Genomic DNA, 18,564 nt, shown 5'->3' on the forward strand with positions numbered 1-18,564 from the left:
TAGAACATTTAGTTTATCAACAGTTGAAATCCCAAATGGCCAAAAACAGTCTGATACAAAGAGGATGTGTTTGCATGTTTACTTAAACTTCCTTTTTTTTCTTTTAGGTGATTATGAAGACAAAGCAGTCATAATTGAAAAGGTAAGTTTGAAGACACAAACAGAACCATTTATTAGTTCCAAAGCAAACTTAACACAGATTTAACTGTTCCAAAACAGTTGCAGAACATCGGAAAGCTGAAGCTTTATTGATAGATTACTGGTAAAAGAAAATGCTAGATACAGTAGGTCAGATGGCATAAGTACCTTTCCAATTGTCCTTAAATTGACACTCAAGCTCTTTTGGCTAATGTGTTTGTGCCTTTCATCCACAAGATGGCAGTAAATACTCCTAAAGCAGAGGTTCTTAACCTTTTTAGACTTCAATACCTGGTAACCCCCACCAAAAGTGGTTATTAATTTTGATTGCGCTTTAAGGATTGATAAATGTACAGATAAGTTAAATCAAACATTTATTGCAACTTACTTTTGGAAAGAATGGCAAGAATATAAACTAACAGACATTTCACTTCACAAAGAATAAATGTTTTTAATATTCAGTCATGGCAAATTTTAAGTTTTGGGTAGACTAGCAACAGATCTGCGCATCTGAAAACAGAAGACAGATGAGTAGAAATTGCAGGACAATGTTGACAGTTGACAAGCTGTAGTTAGGTGTGCACAGCTTTGTTCCAGTTCAAGTTTTGATTGTTATCATATGTGGCGGTTTGTTACACTTGCATAGAAAGGGTGAGTGGGATACGGATGAAACCTAAAAAACATACTAACCAAGGCGCTTGTATCGCCTTTCTTGATCTGTCATGATGATCTCACTTTTGAAGTATGTTAAGTGGGCGTTATGTGTTTAAATCCAGCATCCATTGGAATCCTGGGCACCTCAGGTTAAAGAACCTCTGTCCTAAAGAATTAAGCATAAATCTGGCCTAGTATTAGAGAAGTCTTAATCTTTATGTGTAATCTCAAGTATTCCACATTTGCCCTCAGCATGGTCAATATTTTCATGGCTGTCGGTGAGCAAAAGAATTGTCTCAGGAGCAAGCCTCACACAAAATATAGTTACAGTATCTGAAGAGATAAATGGAAACGAGGTTTTTGTCTGGATGTGGTGGCACAAAATGAATCACAGCAGCGTGGTGAAAATACATTAAAGAAATGACAGCAGCCATGTCACCCTGCAATTAACATGTGGCAACCCTCTGGAGCACAGCAGGTGTGAGCCTGGCCAGTACCTGGATGGGAGACCTCCTGGGAAAAACTCAGGTTGCTGCAGGAAGAGGTGTTAGTGGGGCCAGCAGGGGGCGCTCACTCTGTGGTCTGTGTGGGTCCTAATGCCCCAGTATAGTAACAGGGACACTATACTGTAAACAGGTGCCGTCCTTCGAATGAGACAGAAAACCGAGGTCCTGACTCTTTGTGGTCATTAAAAATCCCAGGGCGTTTCTTGAAAAGAGTAGGGGTGTAACCCTGGTGTCCTGGCCAAATTTCCCAGTGGCCTTTGCCAATCATAGCCTCCTAATAATCCCTATCTCTGTTCATTCTTGAACATTTTTTTTAACTTATCAGATTTCTTTACTTTTAGGCAGTGCTACTTTATTTTTTTTAATTCACACACACAATAAAGAAATAGTGCTGCCCCTATACATCAGTTTGATCCATTCAGTGACCCTGGATTTTTGTAAGACACACAACACAAGGTACTGGGCGTTTGTTACCTTGAGCACATGCCCAGATTTCAAGTGTCCTCCTATTTTTTCCTCATGAATACAGTTTTTAGAATGTATGCCTCATAAAACTGAAAATGGCTCAAACTGTTGTGTAATGGAGTTGATAGATTGGATCACTCTTTTTCCCCTCTGTTGATTTCTTTAACTTTCTTAAGTGGTTAATTAGAAAAATCTGTTTTGTTGCGAAAAGATTTGAGCTTCCACTGAGTACTACAATTAAATTGTGTTTTAATTTGTCCTGCTTTATTAAGCGTAGAAGTGGAGGAAGGGAGAGATACTACGGAGAACTACATTCTGCCACGTATCTGACTGTCACATATTTGAGGAAAAGTTCATTTTTGTACAACATACCTGCCCATGCAAATCCAAGCGATAGCGCATGTTCTGCATCAGCTGCTTTCGCAATGATCAGTCTCCATGCTTCATGCGGGTTTTAATCACATTATCAATTGTGGCACTTCTTAAAAAATGTGGTGGAAGGCAAAATCGGTTACAGGCAAGCCCGGGGTCTCTGAAAGAGAATGTGGAAGCCTGAGAATGTAGTGAAAGATGTGCAGCTGTTTCACTGTAAAGAAAAAGAGCCTTGAAGCCAGCAGGTGCAAGTACAGTTTGGGAGAGTTGCTTTCACAATTTCTAGTGTTTCCCCCTCATATGGAATGCTCATACAATTTAACATTTATTTAACCACTTTTCTAGAATATCTCTGTGAGCACTAATGATGCTATGTGATTAGTAATGCAGGGGGCTAGGCCTTGGGCTCTTTACAGTACTTCATTTAGAGTCTTTTTGCATTGATGCAGTAAAATTGCCATGAGAGCTTGTCAGAAGTTGTACCAGTAAAGAAACGAAATGGGACTTGGGCTTGAACTGCGGTTTTTGGTTAACTTGCAGACGGATGCCTCTTCAAACGACGTGGCAGAAGGGAATCTGATGATTCAGAATGCAATGGTTTTTTTGTCTTTTTGTTTGTCTGTAGCTTTCTATTTATCGTGATAATCTGCTTAGCCTTATGCATACAAACATACACTGGAAAAAATTATGTTGTGACTATGAAGAACAAAAACGTATCAGTATTTGCACCCCTGCTGGTCAAGCAGCTAAATGAGTGAGTTAGTAGGAGGTTCTAATTCAATCTTCAGCCCTGCTACTCTGTTTAACCTCTTTTTTTACATCCTTTGGAAAAAATAAGAGGCCAAAATCCTGCATGTCTGTAGCAGTAGCTGCAGATGCATAGTTTGCCACACAATTTTTCTAAGCAGCTTTGGATGGAATGATCATTTCATTTCTAATTGTTTCAATTGTTATTTTGCCTCGTGCCGCTCACATAGCACTCTTAACCCTTGTAAAAAAAAATGCACATTTATCTCACAGAAGCAGCTTTCAACCCTAATTGAGAAAAACGTGAAAATCTGGGCAAAGCCAGGAGCTCACATAGTGAACAATCAGCTGCTGGTTCTTTCAAAGGGGAGAGTCAGCTAGAAAGTAGTGCTGGAGCATGATGGAAGTGAGTTAGCGAAACAAAGAAAAAGACTCCAAAGCAGAGTCAAAGAAATGCAGTTTGCACCAGCATCCACCACCAGAGCAATAATCCAGAACCACCAGAGAACAATTTCAGTTGAATGCTTGAAAGAAATGGATTGCCAAGAAAATGACAGCACAGCAGGTAGCTGAATCATCCAAGCAACGAAAACCAATGCATGCTTATCAGCCAAGAGTTTAAAGAAGGATACGTGCACACCAGGTGTCTGTGGACCCCTGAAAACAGAAGAGGTGTATGTACCGTGTGCAGACCTCATTTAAAGAAAGCAAAACTAAACCACTAAGATTTTCCAGCAAATGGGAATAAGAATATAAAGCATTCTTCTGCGTGATTCTTTGTTCTCTTGCAACTAAAATTAAAATTAACACCTCCCTCCAGAAATGGATCATTGTACACAAAGACGAGGAAGCCATCAATGAAGAAAACAATGAACTCAGAGGTATTTTAGCACTGCAGTACATAAAAACATTCATGTGATTGAAGTGCATGTGATTGCTTCCACATATCGAAAAGCATTCTGCAAAGTGCAGCGTGTTGATACTGTCTATTCATAGGCTGGAGGTTTTTACCTAACATCATGAAATGACCCAACATTTTTAGCTACAGTAGGTCACCAGTTGGTACTTGAAGAACCCAGTCACCAAAATTTTCAAATAGTTTTCACCATTCTCTCAACTATACGAGATATAATGGACTCTGATTTCTTCAACAAACTGGAATACACTGATTGCCAGTTACTGTAATGTGCCTTCTGAAAGCTGTAAGACAAAATATGTATATACAGTAGGGTCTCAATATCTGTAAATGTATCATTCTTGAATTCCCTTATTTACTCTTTGGTCTGGCTGAGGAGGTCCTTGATGGGATAAGAGCAGAATGGGATAAAACAGAACCAAAGATTTAAAAATACTAGGATTGTGAGACACATCTAGCAAGTAAGTGAGAAGGGAGACTCTCCCTGCCCACTGCCCACATACACATTACACAACATCCGCAACTCAAGTGTTTTTTGTTTTTATATTGTAACAAACACTTCAGTTCCATGTCCGTGGTGTGGGGAATGAGAGGCCGGAGACAACTTTTACAGGCTCACTGACAGTTTTATTGCCCTTTTCATTATAGTGGGATGTGTTAATCACAGAGGCAGACAGAGAGAGTGCAGGCATCCTGTGGATGGAAAGGAGGGATTCATGTTGTTTATTTTAACTGATTACTATAGGTTTGTGATGGCTGTTGTTTCTTTTAGTTGTTCAGTGTTATTTTTATTAACTTGAAGCCAATTCATTAGTACTTTAATTGTTATATAAGGGAGGATTATTTACGTATCTCTTTTAACTATACAGTACATACTCTGTACTGTAGTACATTATGCAATGGTAAAGGGGTGGACTTGGTTATATGCAAATTTGGCTATTCACAACAGCTCTCTTAATCAAACCCACGCAAATGTCAAGAACCTACTGTACTGATCCTGGGGTGCCATTCAGTAAAATGTTCAGATTTTTTGCCTCGCTGCGTTTCTTGAAATTGCTGAAATTGCTTTTAGCTGCCTGTCTGATGGACAGGTACACATGTATCAGTTGAGCTGAAGTGGAGGCTGCTGTACTGAGATGGAACTGCTTATATCTCCACAGACCAAGGTAACTGAAGGGGACATGACACATGAAGATGAGAGGGAGACCGACTCTTCAGACAGGCTGCCGGTTCCACAGCTCGAGCCCCAGCCTGCCGTCACAGGCGCTCCCCTCACCCCCTCTGTGGTCCTGGGAAGCAGCTCTGCTGGAGAGGGGGCCAGTGTGTCCATTGAGGGAGTGGAGAAGATAAAGAAAAGCTCTAGGGGTTCTGATCCGGATTTTGCCAAAGGGTCCTCTCACACCAAGGAGGAGTATGGCTACATTGTAACCGATCAGAAGTAAGCTTGTCCATTACTATTTAGCCGATTATAGACTATGTGATGTATAGACCCATATTCTGCAGTGCAGTTTTCTCATGATGGTCTCAAGAAGCCATTATTTGGGTCTGTATGATGACTAGAATGTTTACATTTTGTATGATATGCAAATGAATTCAAGGTTAACTGGAGCAGGACACTGAAGAGCAGACAAATTTTCCCCATGTGATTCGCTGTGGAAGAATGGTAGGAACAAGCAAGATGGAGATACCCAATTTCCCAGAAGGCTTTGGGGAATGGTCTGCTGCTCTTTGTCAGGGGAAGATGATTGGTAAAGTGCTGATATAATCTATAGACTAGACACAGAGTGCAGATTCACTGGAGGGTGTTGCATCAGTGAGAGAAGGAGCTGAGAGAGAGATCAAGCCAGCAACAAGTAAACTTTGAAACTGTAGCTGGGCAATTATTTTCTGAAGAAGACCTATTTATGATTGTATTGTTAAGCAGCGTAGTTGCCCAGTTTTTGTTTTAAAGGGTTTCCCTTGTGTTTTTTTTGCATGCTAAAGGACTGAGCAAAAAATCCCAACTGTTATAGCTAGCATCCTAGGGTGTCACAGCTGCTTTTTTTCCACCATCTTTCTTTTAATTACATGTTTGAGAGAATGCTGAACAGTGTCTGAGAATCTGTGTCATATTTTAAATGGAAGAATTCTGGTCAGTGACAGAGGTCAGATGTGTGAAATTTCACTTCATGGTGGAGATTTTGTTCCCCGGCGTTGGGGAATTTCCTCTGAAACATGAGGGCAGTGTAAAAAAACAGCAGATACCTTAATCAATTTACAGTAGATTCTTATACTACAAGGGTAGGTAATAGGGCGACTGTCTTCAATTAATTAAAAATTCACATTCTAGCTTGAACCCTTGCTTAGTCCAATACTTTCTTTTGTCTATTTTGATAATTTGATTTGCTGTTATTGGGCATTTCAGGAGCTTGTGGTGCTTTTTATTCTGTCCTCTCCTAATCCAGATAGATTAGGAGAGACTAGGATTGCACTGTGAGCACCAATGCCTTGAAAAATACAGTCATTTAAGCAACTTAAGAATGTCTTGATAAATGTGTTGCTTTTTTATGGAGTAAAAAGTCTCTCCTACTTAAAATAGGACAGACACCATAGGTTTGATTGTGTCAGACTGCTGGAAACCCTAGCTGAGAGAATCCATCTCTCACTACAGGCTCTTTTATCAACATCGGGTATGACACATAAGTGCCAAAACATCAAAAAATAGTTAGGAATTTCAAAACATTGCTTACATACCCTATATGTTGAACTGCACATGTTGCTATAAAGATTGTGTATACTGAAGATGTGAAATACAGTAAGTGCACCTCACTTCAGTCACACCTGACTCACAGGACAACCATTTTGTTAATTTTTATCACAAATATCTAAAGTTATGCTCTCTATGAACCTATCGTAGTCACAGATCTTTTGCTATTTTTTTTTGCTGGTGACCACTTTCATGGTAATAATTCTGTTTACGCTGCGTCTTTCCTTTTTCTCATCCCTTGTATCATTACGACAATCCTTAGTATAGATTTTCGGTTGTGTCCAGCCTTTCATGAGATGTAGTAAAAGTCTCCGAACAAGACGATTAAAAGAAACAGCAGCAGAGTAATTCAGCATAACATTGGTTAATGTCCTCTTATGTGTCATTAACAGCACGTTTCCGAATGAAAAACTTCAAATAACTTAAGTTACTCCACTTTTGAACAGACTAGGGCTTAAAGGTCTTCTTATTTCTTTTAATTTTTCTTGGTATATTTGGCTTTTTGTTTGATTCTAACATTTGTTTTTTTTTTTTAAATAAAAACAAAAGGGCAAAACTTACTCATCCTGACTGGACAATTACTGTACACTTGATCGGCGCCCCGCATTGCATACTAATACGGTTGATTTTTCATGGAATACAGCAATGCAGTTAGAATTATATTGTAATATCTTACAGGTCTGACTCATGAAAAAGAGAAATGTGTGCAGGTAGATACTGGACAGTACTGAAATCTAAGCTATATATGAAACTAGAAGTTCTATTTACATAAAAATGAGAAGATGTCAAACAGAATTTAGGAGTGGAGTGCTGTACTGTATGTTGTATAACAATAACCCTTCTCTCAATGGGAAATAAGTGCCTAAAGTTTAGAATCTTGTTACAGTGCATCACATTATTTAATTATATAAATATTTCCACAGACGTAGATGATGACTTTTTGAGTTCCATGTGTCTGATTAAAAGGGAAGAAATGTCTCCAACCCCAGCGCAGGTTTCCCATGCTGTGTGTATTTGCATTCAGAACATCACACCGTTGGGCTTTAAAATGAACAAACCTGGACCAGGGGAAACATGTAAAACCTGCAGGGATGTGTATTTAAAAATGAGACCACTTGAGGCACTTCTTTAAGCGGTGAGGGAGTCTGAAACAAGTTAGACATGTTATCAAACAACAGGATGAAATCCTTGAGTCAGATTGGCTGCTAGCAACCCAACACGTTCAGTGGGTTGAATGGCTTCCTTTCACTGTAACTTTTCTGATGCTTTTATATCCATGTGATGCCTGCTCTAAGCCCATCTTTGTCTTGCCAGGCCCCTGAGTCTGTTTGATGGTGTAAGACTGCTGGAAACCCTAGCTGAGAGGATCCATCTCACCACCAGCTCTTTTATCAACATCAGGTATGGCACATGAGTGCTCTTTCTGGCTCCTCAGTAACATCTGGCAGGCACCGATCCTTGTAGAAAACCTCCCCCTGATAGGGAGCTTGGTGGTGTAGAGGATTAGAGAGCAAATTACAGGGTTCCTAAAAATACAACATTATATGTCACGAGAGTGACCATCGGTGAAGGTTAGGGTAGGATCTTGGTTCCACCACTGACTGACCCCTCCACCCCATCTCCATTAAGAGAAATGGGGAACTATCTTATTTCCTACATGATCATAAATGAAAACTCTTCTAAATCACAAGGTTCTTGAGTTAACAGGGACACCAGTACATCGTGAATGATTCTCTGATTTTTGCCGTGCAGGTGAAAATTCATGTAAAGTTCAGTGTTAAATATCTTAGGCACTAAGCTAACTGTAAGCTATCAGTATCTCATTTTCACGTGAGGCAGTGATATTCTTTCCTGCTTCACAAAAAATGTAAACACTTAGTCCTGCACTCTTGCTTCAGCGTCCTTGTTTTTTTTTATCTGCACGTGCTGAGAAATTTCACTTCGGCTGTCAATCGGCAGTGTCTTCCACTCATCTGACATTACTCTTGTCAGCAGCTGAAGCGTCTTCTTTCAGGAACTTAAATTGATCTTGAAGATTCCCATTGAAAGAGCCGTCTGGCTTTTGTGGCATCTTGCAGGTTTGCAATGCCTGTGACTAGCACAGTATGTAAGTAAATGGTTGCTCAGCGCATATGTGATTGTGAGCAGAATGGGATTCGATTTTTACACAGTATTACACTGTAGAAATTCTACCTTCTCTTTCTAATACTCATTACTTGTACCCTTAGGAATCATCAGCCATTTGTCGAACTCACGTTATGTTTTGTGTGAGAACCAACAGATATTAGGTATGGGAAAATATGGGACAATTTGATACTTCTTTTCCCAGGAAAATGTGAGGACACCCATGTTATGTCTTAAACGCAGGCATGCCCCTTTAGAAACGGTCATATGGCCACCCTTTGTTCACATATTGTGTTTTGCCTCAGCTGCGTAAGTCACATGGCATACTGTTGTTCTTTTGTTGTTGTTCACATCCTGACCAATTAGGAGAGTAGTGGATGTGTCTGATGTTTCTCACCGCAGTTGGAGAAACACCAGCTATGTGCTTTCAGAGCAACACGGTTTGGAGAAAGGTGTTTTACTTTGCCGTTGGAAGTGAGATTAGGAAGATAGCAGGCTCGTGGACATGAAAGGAAGCCGACACCATGACAATTAGAGCAGGGGACTGTTTTCCTGGTCGTTTGCACACTACAAACAATGAAAAGGACAATTATAAGCAAATATAATCCTGGCCAAATTTCCCATTGGCCCTTACCAATCATGGCCTCCTAATAATCCCCAACTATAAACTGTCTTCATCACTCTGCTCTCCTCCCCACTGATAGCTGGTGTGTGGGGAGCGTACTGGCGCACTATGGCTGCCGTCACATCATCCAGGTGGGGCTGCACACTGGTGGTGGTGGAGGGGAGTCCCCATTACCTGTAAAGGGCTTTGAGTGGAGTGTCCAGAAAAGCGCCATATAAGTGTAAGCAATTATTATTATTATTATTATTATTAAGTAACAGACTGTTGTATCCACATGCAGTGATGTGATATTTTTCAAAACCCCTTTTACTTAGTTAGCACTCTAATAAAATGGGTTCCAGCCCTCAAAAGACATTAGTCAGCAGGATACTAAGCGACTAAGAACGATTTTAAAAAATTGAAGGATGCCAGCAGATCTTCAAAGCTGGTATCTGTATTCTGCATGCTCTTATCTTTGCACTGAAATATCTAACAGTCCATGATCCATGCCAACAGTGCAATATACATAAGTCAGTTTCTTCTGGCAACCAAATGTAATAATCATCTAGATAATTATTAGATATTTGCCCTTGATGTAAACACACTCGAAGAATGTGCTCATTTGTTTGATTGTGTTACTTTAATATTTAAAATTGGATAAGTAGCACAAAGGGCACTATAACTCAAGTTAAATAATTGTATTTCATTTTAAATACATTTACTTCTGTTTAACCTGCAGTTAGTATACATTTGTTTTATACACACTTTGATATACTGTATATGCAGCATAATGTATACAATTCTTTAAAAAATAATATGCTCATCTGTAGAGGCTTATAAATATGGCTGAGAATACATGTAAAATGTAACATACCTTCCCAAAACATATTTGGAATAAATCACTATGAATATACCAAGCTTTCAAATGGTGTTAAAGAAAATCTGTGGAAGAATTCAGATCGTTAGAAGGCCATATGACAATGGAACTGACAAATAAGCTGAGGTTTTCTTGCAGTGATAATGTATTTGAGGATAAAATGGATCACAGTAAATTAAAACAAGTGAAGTATACCAGAATTCACAAATGCTGTACACTGGGACTCTATATGTCTGACATGTTTGGTATCAATAACACCAGTTTATTCAGAGAACAGTCAGTCCAACACCCATTTTCACAGCTTTTGGAACTGAAAAACATAGAAGGCCTAGAAATTAGAGGTTATAGAGTCTACCAACCAAGGAATTCTAATATGAATAATATGAGACAATGCAATTCCATCTTGAAACCTTCTGGTTCCATCCTGATCAGCTTGGAACTGTATCCATTTCAAAATGGCAAACATCCCTTATATATTGCAAGTAAAGAAAGGCATTTAGAAGTAGTTATATCGTAACCGCATCAAACTGAAGATGAGGTAGGAAAATTGTGAGGCCACATCATGAAACTTTTAGAATTATATTCACACCTAATAAGCCTAAAAAAATCAGAAGCATTATAAAGTAGAATAAATGTGATTAAAACGTGTTTCAACATAGAAAAGTTTCTGAAGAATAATGTAACCTCCTTAAATCACATACAGTATGTTTGCTTAATTTGCTTAAGATGCTTAATTTGTACCCCCAAAGATTTACAAGTGTGTGCAGGCTACAATTAAAACAGGTAGGCAATCAACTTAAAGAATTGGAGTGATATTTCATGAATATGCTTTTCCCTAAGGACATTGTAGAAAGTAGGCATTAATCTAGAAAAGGTTCAGATAAATATTTATTTATTTTTTGTGTCAGTTAATATTATCAGACGTCTGAGCTCAAAGCTAAAATCTGGGCTGGGATGCTTCTGGAAGATTTAGTATGAAAAGAAATAATGCATTTGTGCCTTAAATGAAAATATGTTTAGATCCTGAGTGCTCAGCCAGTAAAGGTACTGGCTTGAGCACAGCTAGATTTCTCTGATTTGGGTCATGTCAACTAGTGTTTCCCCAAGTGGAGGTGACAGCCAGTTGAACTTACTTCAACACTCAGGGTAGGGGCTGATTAATAATTATAATAATAACATCACTTTATTAACCCTTTACAATTTCTTGCATTAGGAATTATCTTTTTGCATACCCCAGCTTGCTCTCCATGAGACACACAGACAGGGAGACAGTCTGGGGTCAGAGCGCAGGGTCTGCCATTGTACGGCGCCCCTGGAGAAGTTGGGGTTAAGGGCCTTCCTCAGGAAGTTGGTGGGTCTGTTGGCAAAGGATGTTTCTCTCATCCATTTGGCATTGAGCCTTCAGTCAGGAGTCTGGGCAGCGTGATGTGTGGTTCTGGTGAAAATGGTTAAAAGCTGGGCCAGTCAGAGGAGTCTGCATCCTTCTTCTTGGACAGTCGCTGGGTTCATAGTCCTGAGGCAAGACTAAGAAAAACACACTTTTGAGGATTCCAAATTCTGAAATATTATGAAAGATAAATCGACCATTCGATGGGTTTTTTTTTATTTTGGAAAATCTTTTATCAGTGTCAGTTTTGACATGTTTGTAAAACCTGGACAGTGAATGCAGGCATGGCACAGAAAGGCCTAAACAGCAGAACATACAAGCATAACAAGAAGATACAAATAAGCGAGATAGAGCATGTTATTGGGAGAAAAAAAAACCAATCTGTTCCTGCAGCAACTTAAACAGATATTTTTTTTTACATGAAATGTAGAAAAAAAGAAAGAAATTTAAAGGGAAAATAGATATGCAAAATGAAGAATAAAATACTGTACATCACAGCAAATGTCACTGAACCACTCCAGGGCATAAAATGAGCACACCCTTCCGTGTGTGTTTTTGTGGCATTTCAGGAAATATGCTTTTTAAAGACAAAGTCTGCTTTTTTATTTTAAAACTTAAGAATATTTGGAAATACAGTACTCTTTTGGGCAGAAAGGGTTTTTTCCCCCATTACATATGTGCTACTTTGATAAGGAGTGCCCATCACTTGGATTTGCTGTACCTTTGGTTGGGTACACACTCAATATTGGTTGATGGGGAGGAGAAAAAGAATTTAATTTGGTTAATTTGATTAAATCAGTTCTTTCACTGGTGGCTTTTTTTTCCAGTTTTCTACTGTTAGCAAAGAAAGTATTATCTGTGCAGTGATGTGTTGTACGTGAACTCTAAATAGTTTCAGATATTTGAAATGAGATATTTTAAATATAGTTTAGATCATTTGCTTTGGGACCCTTCAGGAAGGGACAGATATGTAAATTCCTGGGTTTTGTTACAAGAGAGTCTGTTTGGGTGTAGTCTAGATTGAAAGAGGCTGCTTGATGAGAACACAGGGATGGTAAGATCCCATTTAGACTGGGGTGACAGAAGAAGCTTTCTTAGACCTTAGAGGTCTATTTTACGGGAAGTCAGTTTTTCCAAAGAGAAAAGGAGACTTTGCCCTTTTAAAATTTTCGGGTTATTTCTGAAGTTGGCTTCTCCCTCAAAGGATACTCCTGTTTCCTATCCACTAAAAGGACCTGTTTTTATTGGGGTCTTCAAGTTTGTCTTCAGTTAAACAACTAAAATGCATCTTTTTGTTCAAGACAGTTTGAAGCCTGTCTCCTCATGTGCGCCCATACGAGAGAAGGGTATTTTCAATAAGGACTTACATGTTCAAATTGAACATGTTTAGGAGTTATAAAAGGTCAGAAAAACAGCAAAAAAATTAAAAACTATCATGTTTTGACTGCCATAAGTAGTCACGCACTTTACTGTGGTTAACGTAAAAAGTCTGCAACATTACTTTGACAAGTCACAAAAATTTGCTGAATGGTCTCTGCGTGCAGTAACAGTGGTTCACATGATTTTAGAAATAAAATATAAATGCAAGTGTCTCTGGAAGGTCCCTGAGTCAGCAAAGACTCAACCATGAAGAGTAAGGAGCTTACCTATGCAAGATAACAGCCTATATTGAGTCCTAGACTCAATAAGACATCCTTGGCAATAGTTTTAAACTTTCTCAGGCGTCTCCGTAAAACACAGACGTGGCTCTCCAATAATGGCACAGGAACTTTCTGAAGGAGTAAGGTCAACTCATTAGGAACATGAAAAGCTGTCACCAAGCCTGCCCTGCTGCTAACAACAGGCCTTCTGAATACTGATGTAAAATGTGAAATATTACTTCTTTACTCAAGTGCCTTTCAAGACCAGAGTAATTCTGTCACTAATCCTGAGTGCACTTTTTGAAACACTATTGCCGTAGAAACCAAAGTTATAAACACAAAAAATAGACTGAGAGGTTTTTTTCTACACCTTACATTTCTGTAGTTTTCTTTCCCGAAGAAGTAACTTACTGTATGTGCATTATAATAACTGCTCAGACCATAATTAATAAGCAGAGTGTCATATGACCATGGAGCGCTAATGTGCCGCAGACTCACATGCTAATTTAATGAATATTTTAGCTGTCTGAGTAAGCTCCTCATGAGGGTACTGTCAGCAGCCAACATACATTGTTTAAAGGATTAATATTTCAAGTATTCGATTATATACCCCTCAAAAAATAGAATGAATCGCAGTCAAGACATGCCAAATGCCCCTCTCCAGTGCTGGTAACAGATTAAGACTGCTACAGATTTCCATGTGGTCCTATCTGGCTCATGGGTAGTTCTCTGTGTTTTGGACATCAAGTTGGAGGACTGCCTGAGGCAGAATTTTGCTCTCATCTCCGTCATCCAAATCCACAGGAGATTATAATCGATTGCCATTGTTCCATTTTTCGGTCTGTAATAGTCCACTTCTTTATAGTGGGCTTTGCATAGGACTGTAGTAGTTCAGGTGGGGAGCTGCGTCAGCATGCGTAGGCTGCAAAGGAACAAGTCAATTCAGGAACAAGGAACAATTCAGCAAGAAAGAGGTTTATTTTGGTTCTTGCAGCCTCAGTTGTCAATCACAACATATTGAGAAGGTTTGAGTGATGTGCAGTTGATTTGCTGAGCTTTGAATGCCTTCTAAGATGTCAGAATTATTACATTTGAAATAGATTGTGTCTTTTAATTGTCTTGCAATAGCATTGTCCAACCAATGCGGCATTTGAGCATGTTATTTATTGCTTTTTAGAAAAGAAGTGCGGCATTATTAGCTAAAATGCTGTAACAGGTAGATTAATTGCTTCTTTACCATTGATAATTCAAAGCATGTCTATAGCACAATTAAAGAACGGTACATAGTTTTGAAGCTTTCACAGCTTCTATTAGGCTGCCAGCTTTCTTTACCCACAAATTTAATCTTTAAGAAATTCAGACTTTTGCTTCCACTGGATATATATTCTCTTTAAGAACACCAAGTGGGAATATTAAATATATTCATAGTAGGGCTACCTTTGCCCAGTGTACAGAATATGAACTAAGCCCGACTTTGAAATTGATTGTGAATGACACAGACTTGAAAACAATAATATTTGTAATGTTTGATGGCTTAGGCTTATAAGCATCAAATACAAAATAGCAATTATTAAGTGCTTGAAGAAGTTCACCGTCTATTGAAAATTGTAGACCATGGAAGGAATTTAAAGTGGATTGCTTTGATCTTTATGTCCTGAAGACACGATGCCCATTTTAATGAAACAGAAATGTCACCATATGAAAGAGATGGAAAAAATATATATATATAATAAATGTAATTTCCATGTATTAAACGATGTTAAATAAGGTCATGGCCAAGTTTTACGTTATGAGCCTTTAAACCAAGAGTCTTCACCCCTGGTCACTTTTGGATTTTCATCACAATTATTTTGCAGCTACCACAACTAATCATTGCATTTAAACAGTGCTTTAGAAGCCAAAGGACCCCTAAACACTTTAAACATTAAGTAAGTGAGAGTGATTTGTTAAGTCATTAGCCATCGGGGCGCAGAGATCTTTTAGTTGAACAAATTACTGGCTTACTTCATCCATTACTTGCTGAACACCTGTTTCTTTCATAAAGGTGGCCTGTAAGACTTCCCTGGACTGATATTTAGCAGAACCAGGGTTGGAGACCTTAGTTTTAGGCATCAAAGAACCATATTCAAAAATGCGTTTAGTCCAAGTGACCAAACCAATATGGTCTATCTATGCTCTGTATGTTTGTGACAACAGAACCACAGATTTTGAGCCAATTTGGATGGAAGATGTAGAATGACATTAGGATAGGAAAGCCATAACTGTTATTTTTCCTTTCAGAGCAAGCAATTGCATTTGTGTTCATGAGATAGATTAATGGTAAGAACAATATACTGTAAATGTACATTTTGTTAATTCCATGGATATACTGTACATGATTATATTAGAACAAAAACCTACTTGATGTTCAGCCCAGTGATTATACACTCATTCACTTTTAGTAAATTTATGATTGTCAGTATATTCCTTTAAGGTAATATCTGCATGATGTCCATGACCTATAGAGCTCACCATTTCCTTTGCGGCAGTCTCCGAGTTTGTGCCTGTTCCAAGGGTGATCTGAAGGAAAGTTTTTCTCCAGCTTGTAAAATGCACGTTCATTTGAATTTACATCTGGAGATTAACAGTTAGTTTTAGACTTCATCACTTTTTTCTCCCAATGAGCTCCTCGGTTACATTGGCTATATTTTTAAAATCCAAACTACATTCTGAAGCAGATGATCATTAGGTAAATTACAATAGAAACCAAATGAGCCAGTTGCAGGCCAGGCCAGGCCAGGCCATGCTTCATTGGTGAAATTAGTTATCAAAATCCGATTTGATAACTACTGCCCAAATCGGTATACAGCTAATAAGGATTTCGGGGTAAGCAGGTTTATGAAAAGTATCTTTAAATCTATAGATTTTGGCAGGATAAATTCAGAAGGCGAAACCGATTTTTATTTCAAAGAAACACGGTATTATTCAATATTTAAAACAACCGCAGAACAAGTAAGGCAATAGGAGTCTTTTTCCAAAACAATTAGAACAGTTCGTACTTTGCGGCAAACTAAACGTGATTATACTTCCATCTTTGAAGAACAGTTAAATTCTCCACTAAGACACTTTATGTGCCTTTTATTCAGTCTCTGCAATTCCTTTGTCCAAACTGTAATCATTCCATAACGTTGGAAAAGGTTTATGTTGGTCTCATCTGTTGATGACACTTTTCAGGAAGAGTTCCCAAACTCTCCTGGCTCATCTTTGGACTTCTGAGTGGTTCTTGGTACTGATGAGTAATGTAGTCTTTGGAATTTTGCAGTTGTGGTCTTCTCTGACCTATGGATTTTCAGATTTTTCCTGTCATCAACTGCTACTTTGTTTTACGTCTAACCTGGTCTTATCCAAGTAGTAATTATATCTGTGGTTTATTGTTTCTTCAGTATATTCCTTCTTCTTTAGAAGAGCCTTTACTTAAGTGGTTCCATTCTTTACCCCTCTGCTCCTACTATACATTTTACCACCATCCATGGTCTCCTCTGTGTATTGAAAATTGCGTTTTATCTTGTGTATTCTTTTCATTTATTGTTGTTGTCATCTGTAAAGCGCTTTGAGAAGAAGCCTTTGAAGGCCCTATATAAAATAAAATGTATTATTATTATTATTCCAAATTGCCGATTTAGGCCTAATGTCTGTCCTGTTTCTGATTCAACTTCTCTTTTCTTTTAGCTTCACAGTTGCCAGCTTTTCATTAACAATTGTTAAACTCTTTTCTGTCTTGCATTTCACTTTCCAAACTGGTCTCAAAAAGGTCAATTAAAAAGAACCCCAAAGGACTCAAAACAACTGAATAATAAAGAGTATTAAATTGATTAAGAGTTGTATGATACCTATCAGTCATGTTGTTTGTCCGTGAGAATTTGTTTTACAGTTCGTTGTGAAAATCATACTTTTAGAGGACACTGTAGCACATATTGCATTATTTCTGACAATCACAAGGCTCCAGATATAAATGTACACATCTGGTTATGAATTCTTAAATAGTTTGAACTGTTTCATGATTTTATTGATGTGCCTTCATTAAGAGTCAATTTGTTTAGGCATCTGACTATATCGGTTTTCAATTAAGAGAAATGAAGTCTTTTTAAGCCTTAGACCTACAGACCTTAAATAGAAGCTACAACAATTCACAGGAAACACTTCCAGGAGCCTGTTCTGAGAATCTTGAATGACTTAATGCTGAACATACTATCTCATAGCATTTTGAGCCATGGTAGTATAAGCATAAAATGCGAATTGGTATTATAGATTTTTTTTGCAAGCTGCTCTTAGGTATCTTACTTTAGAACCTCCGAGAGCAGTCTTGAGTTTAGTTCTCAAGAGCAATATTAAATGTAGATGTACTGTAGCACTCTTAATTTGGTTATATTTTGATTTACGACATAGCAAAATATACATTTAGCATGATAAAAGAGGCACAGTGGTACAGATGAGAAATGAATTAGATACCATATTTTATCTAAATGAATTAGATACCATTAGCTGTTACTGTTCAGTATACTGCATATCCTACCAGTCACAAAAGATAAACTCCTACTATTTGTCCAAAAATCCATAGTGCTTAGAAATTGGAGTTAACATGATTTTTTTCTGAATGCTAGAAATGTATGTAGAAGCCACAAACTCAACTTAATCATATACAGTATCTAGAAAATGAACTCTATTGCAAGTGTAAGTTAAATTGTTCAGATACCGTATGTAGCGAAGCACAATAACAATAAATTTAATTTCTCACAAAGACTAAACTTCAAAATAAATCATGTTTGAAAACACAATAGCAGGTATAATAATGTCGGTTTCTTTTATAAACATACAGTAAATGTTACACATGACCTGTTCTCATAAACGAGCTGGTACAGACAATGAACAAAGAAATGGAAATGCCAATGTATGCCCTGTGTACACGATAGCATAGAGTCTACCAATGTATGGAATTCTACACGGGGGGCATGTGGCTCTATCAACCCATGCCTGGTTTAGTGGAGTCCACTCACACTGCCAACTGGATTCAGATCTAGTGACTGTGAAGGCCATGACATATGGAGAACATCAGTACAATGTTCATCAAACCCACTGGGCTGCCACATGTGATACATGGATGAGGGTATTGTCATCCCGGTGAACAGATCTCAAGGCAGAAAAGAAATAAGGCAACAGTAGGTGTTATTTCACTCAGGAAATTAAGCAGTGATTAGCATTGATCTTGCCTTTAAAAGGAATGAGTGCATCCATACTACGCTGGGACTAGTGATGTGCGGGTTTCCTTTTTTTTATCCGCCCGACCTGATTTAAAATGATAAAAGTATTGACCCGAACCCGGTCCAAACCCGCTCACTTAGAAATTACACC

The 18,564-nt window shown here is 38.2% G+C and overlaps 1 protein-coding gene across 2 annotated transcripts in view; it reads left to right on the top strand.

Moving 5' to 3' along the window:
• LOC148821720 (receptor-type tyrosine-protein phosphatase-like N) overlaps nucleotides 1–18,564 on the top strand; it is a 148,770-nt gene that overhangs the window by 56,219 nt on the left and 73,987 nt on the right. Inside the window, exons 8-10 of one of the 2 annotated variants that reach the window (XM_088930150.1) lie at nucleotides 108–142; nucleotides 4,959–5,236; nucleotides 7,859–7,945. In XM_088930150.1, coding sequence (XP_088786276.1) covers nucleotides 108–142; nucleotides 4,959–5,236; nucleotides 7,859–7,945 — 400 coding nt within the window. The remainder of the gene's footprint in view (nucleotides 1–107; nucleotides 143–4,958; nucleotides 5,237–7,858; nucleotides 7,946–18,564) is intronic. The other variant, XM_088930151.1, reaches the window with a different exon arrangement.

This window comes from Atractosteus spatula, chromosome 13, assembly GCF_055471065.1.
Source record: "Atractosteus spatula isolate fAtrSpa1 chromosome 13, fAtrSpa1.hap1, whole genome shotgun sequence".
NCBI lineage: Eukaryota > Metazoa > Chordata > Actinopteri > Semionotiformes > Lepisosteidae > Atractosteus > Atractosteus spatula.